Source organism: Octopus bimaculoides, chromosome 11 (genome assembly GCF_001194135.2).
Source record: "Octopus bimaculoides isolate UCB-OBI-ISO-001 chromosome 11, ASM119413v2, whole genome shotgun sequence".
In the NCBI taxonomy this organism is placed as follows: Eukaryota; Metazoa; Mollusca; class Cephalopoda; order Octopoda; family Octopodidae; genus Octopus; species Octopus bimaculoides.
The window spans coordinates 74,396,727-74,399,226 of record NC_068991.1 but is presented as its reverse complement, the minus strand read 5'-3'; the positions used below and the strand labels follow the sequence as shown (position 1 = coordinate 74,399,226).

The window sequence follows — 2,500 nt, the reverse complement described above, 5'->3', positions numbered from 1 at the left end:
TCTAATTCTTCATCACCAGAACATCGTCCCACTAGAATCTTTTTCCCGCTTAGGTCTTTTCTGCAGGTATTGACACACAACAGAATATTGATGATATTAATCTTTTCACTCCCGTAGTCGGGAGGGCCTACAAACTTATGAACTTTGCCCCTTTATTCAGACTCAGCAAGGAAACAAAATAGAACAAAAAAAAATCTGTTGTTTTTATATGGATGGAACTTCTGAATAATTTACAATTGTGATTCTTTTCTTTAATAGAGATTTTAATTGCAATGTTTCGTATTGCTAAGTAAATAATGCCAATCTTTGGTTCTTTCTTAAGGAATCGTACATAGTTGGAGAAACAGGACATAAAAGTTGAAAGAAAACCCTTGGATGAGCCTGTTTTTAAGGGGAATTAGGAAAAACAGATTTAAACACCTTCCCAAATCAAATCCCTTCTATTCTCTCAATTTGTGTTCTTTTTACGATCCACTTCCATTTCAGTGGGATCTCGTCTGTGGCAAAGCTGGTCTGGCTGAACTCACCCAAACGCTGTATGCCGTTGGAGGCGTGGTTGGTTCCTTGAGCATGCCTTACTTTTCCGATACAAGAGGACGTAAACCTATTTTGGTGCTGAGTGGCATTCTTACTTTAATCGTCAGTGTCGGATCGTCATTTTCTCCAAATTATGTTGTGTTTGCAGTATTACGGGGACTTGAAGGCATTTTTATTCAGGTAAAGTATAAACACTTCCTATTGTGTGTGTATGTGCAGGGTCTTCAAGAGAGAAGTTCGGCAGTTACATAAGACCGGAGCCGGTAGCGCTTAAGACTACGGAGAGATGTAACCGTCAAAATTATGTCGAACATCGTTATTTAAAATCATGATTCTCAAAAGCCTTCTAACTTTTCCCTGCCTTTCATATAATACTTATTGTATCATTCACATGGCATCATTTTACCCCCCTACACGTCTTTAGGTAGTACAAGGCTCAACATATTAAGACTCCCGGATTAAATTGGGTTCGCTTCCTCATTTGTAATGATACAATACATTTTTTTCTTTATTACCGATCAATAAAATTCAGTATGAAAAATAGCGCAAAAATATCATACTGTTAGTGGTTTTGCTTGGATCAATTTTTCTTGAATCAAAAGTGAAGTATTTCATATCCATAAATAAAATTGCACATCAGACAAAGAGGGTTTTATACGCAGTTGCAATAAAGTTTACACGAATAGATGACTGAGAAAACATGGAGGATGATAAAAATGTGTTTACCTGTCTGTTAAAGAAATCAGGTAAACTGGCTCGTTTACCCCACAAATCTCAGTTGGGTCTATTCAGATTAAAAATGTTTTAACTCTTCATTGTATGTCGTGTCAGACATAGCAGATACGAATTCTGAAACCTTAAACGAGTTGCGATATCTTTATTACAACCGGTAATATCTAAAAAACAAATTAACTCTCAAGTCCCATTTTTTTATTCCCCTTGGCCCAAATGATAAAAACACTTCCAATCTGTCTAACCACTAAAAATGTTTAGAGTAGCTTACATTTTTTTCCTTGTGTGAGTAAAATTAATATCTTGTTCAATATAAAATATATTGATAAGCGGACTATGCTAGAAGAGCAGCTCACGCTAGTGTTTTACACACCTGTCTGGCTATGTAAAACATCTATCAATAGGTGGCGTAGCACAAAGGTTACAGTAAAAGATAAGGGTGAAGGCGCAGACCCTAAGCTTGGTACTTTTGCGACACTTGTGTACGGGAACGCGATAAGCACCGAGGTAACAAGGAACGATATGTGGCTGGATGGAGTTAGTCCTAATGACTCCACCGAAAACAGAGTCATTCTGAAGTTATCTTGTTACATTTGCAAAAAGAAAAAAAACCATGAGACCAGCTGAGTTGGACAGATGCCTAGCTGTTACACGTGTGACAGCAAAGACTACTTAAAGGTTTTCCACTTGAAAGATGTCGGAAGATGACACCCTCCCACCCATGTGGCCTTGCTACTACGTGTAGCTTCGGAGGCGTCTATTCTGTAATAGTCAGCCTGAGCGATCTCTTTTCCACTCCCACAATGAAGTGTATCTCCAGGTTCTCCGGATGGTCTACCAGAATCATTACAATCTGGAGGTTTATGCAGGCGCGATCTGTCTACATCTTGTGGTGTCTGACACAACTCAGTACTGTCTGAGAGAGCTGTCAACAATCAAGAGTCTAATATCGCTAAACCTTGCTTATATCATGTCATCATCATCGTAATCATCATCATCATCATCATCATCATCATCATCATCATCATCATCATCATCATCATCATCATCATCACCCTCATCATCAGTTCACCATCATTAAGGTGGCAAGCTAACATAATAATTCCCGCGCCGCCCAAAATCCTTCTTCCGGATTGACTTCTGTGTTCAAATAGCACCGAAGTCAGCTTTGTGTTTCGTTCTTTTGGGGTCGATAAAATAAGTACTAATTGAGAAAAGGGTCGATGTAGTC

At 38.6% G+C, this 2,500-nt stretch overlaps 1 protein-coding gene across 1 annotated transcript in view; it reads left to right on the top strand.

Annotated features, from left to right (window-relative positions):
* Positions 1 to 2,500, top strand: part of LOC106867570 (solute carrier family 22 member 6) — a 68,537-nt gene that overhangs the window by 45,699 nt on the left and 20,338 nt on the right. Inside the window, exon 4 of the mRNA XM_052972011.1 lies at positions 487 to 717. Within this exon, the coding sequence (XP_052827971.1) occupies positions 487 to 717 (231 nt within the window). The remainder of the gene's footprint in view (positions 1 to 486; positions 718 to 2,500) is intronic.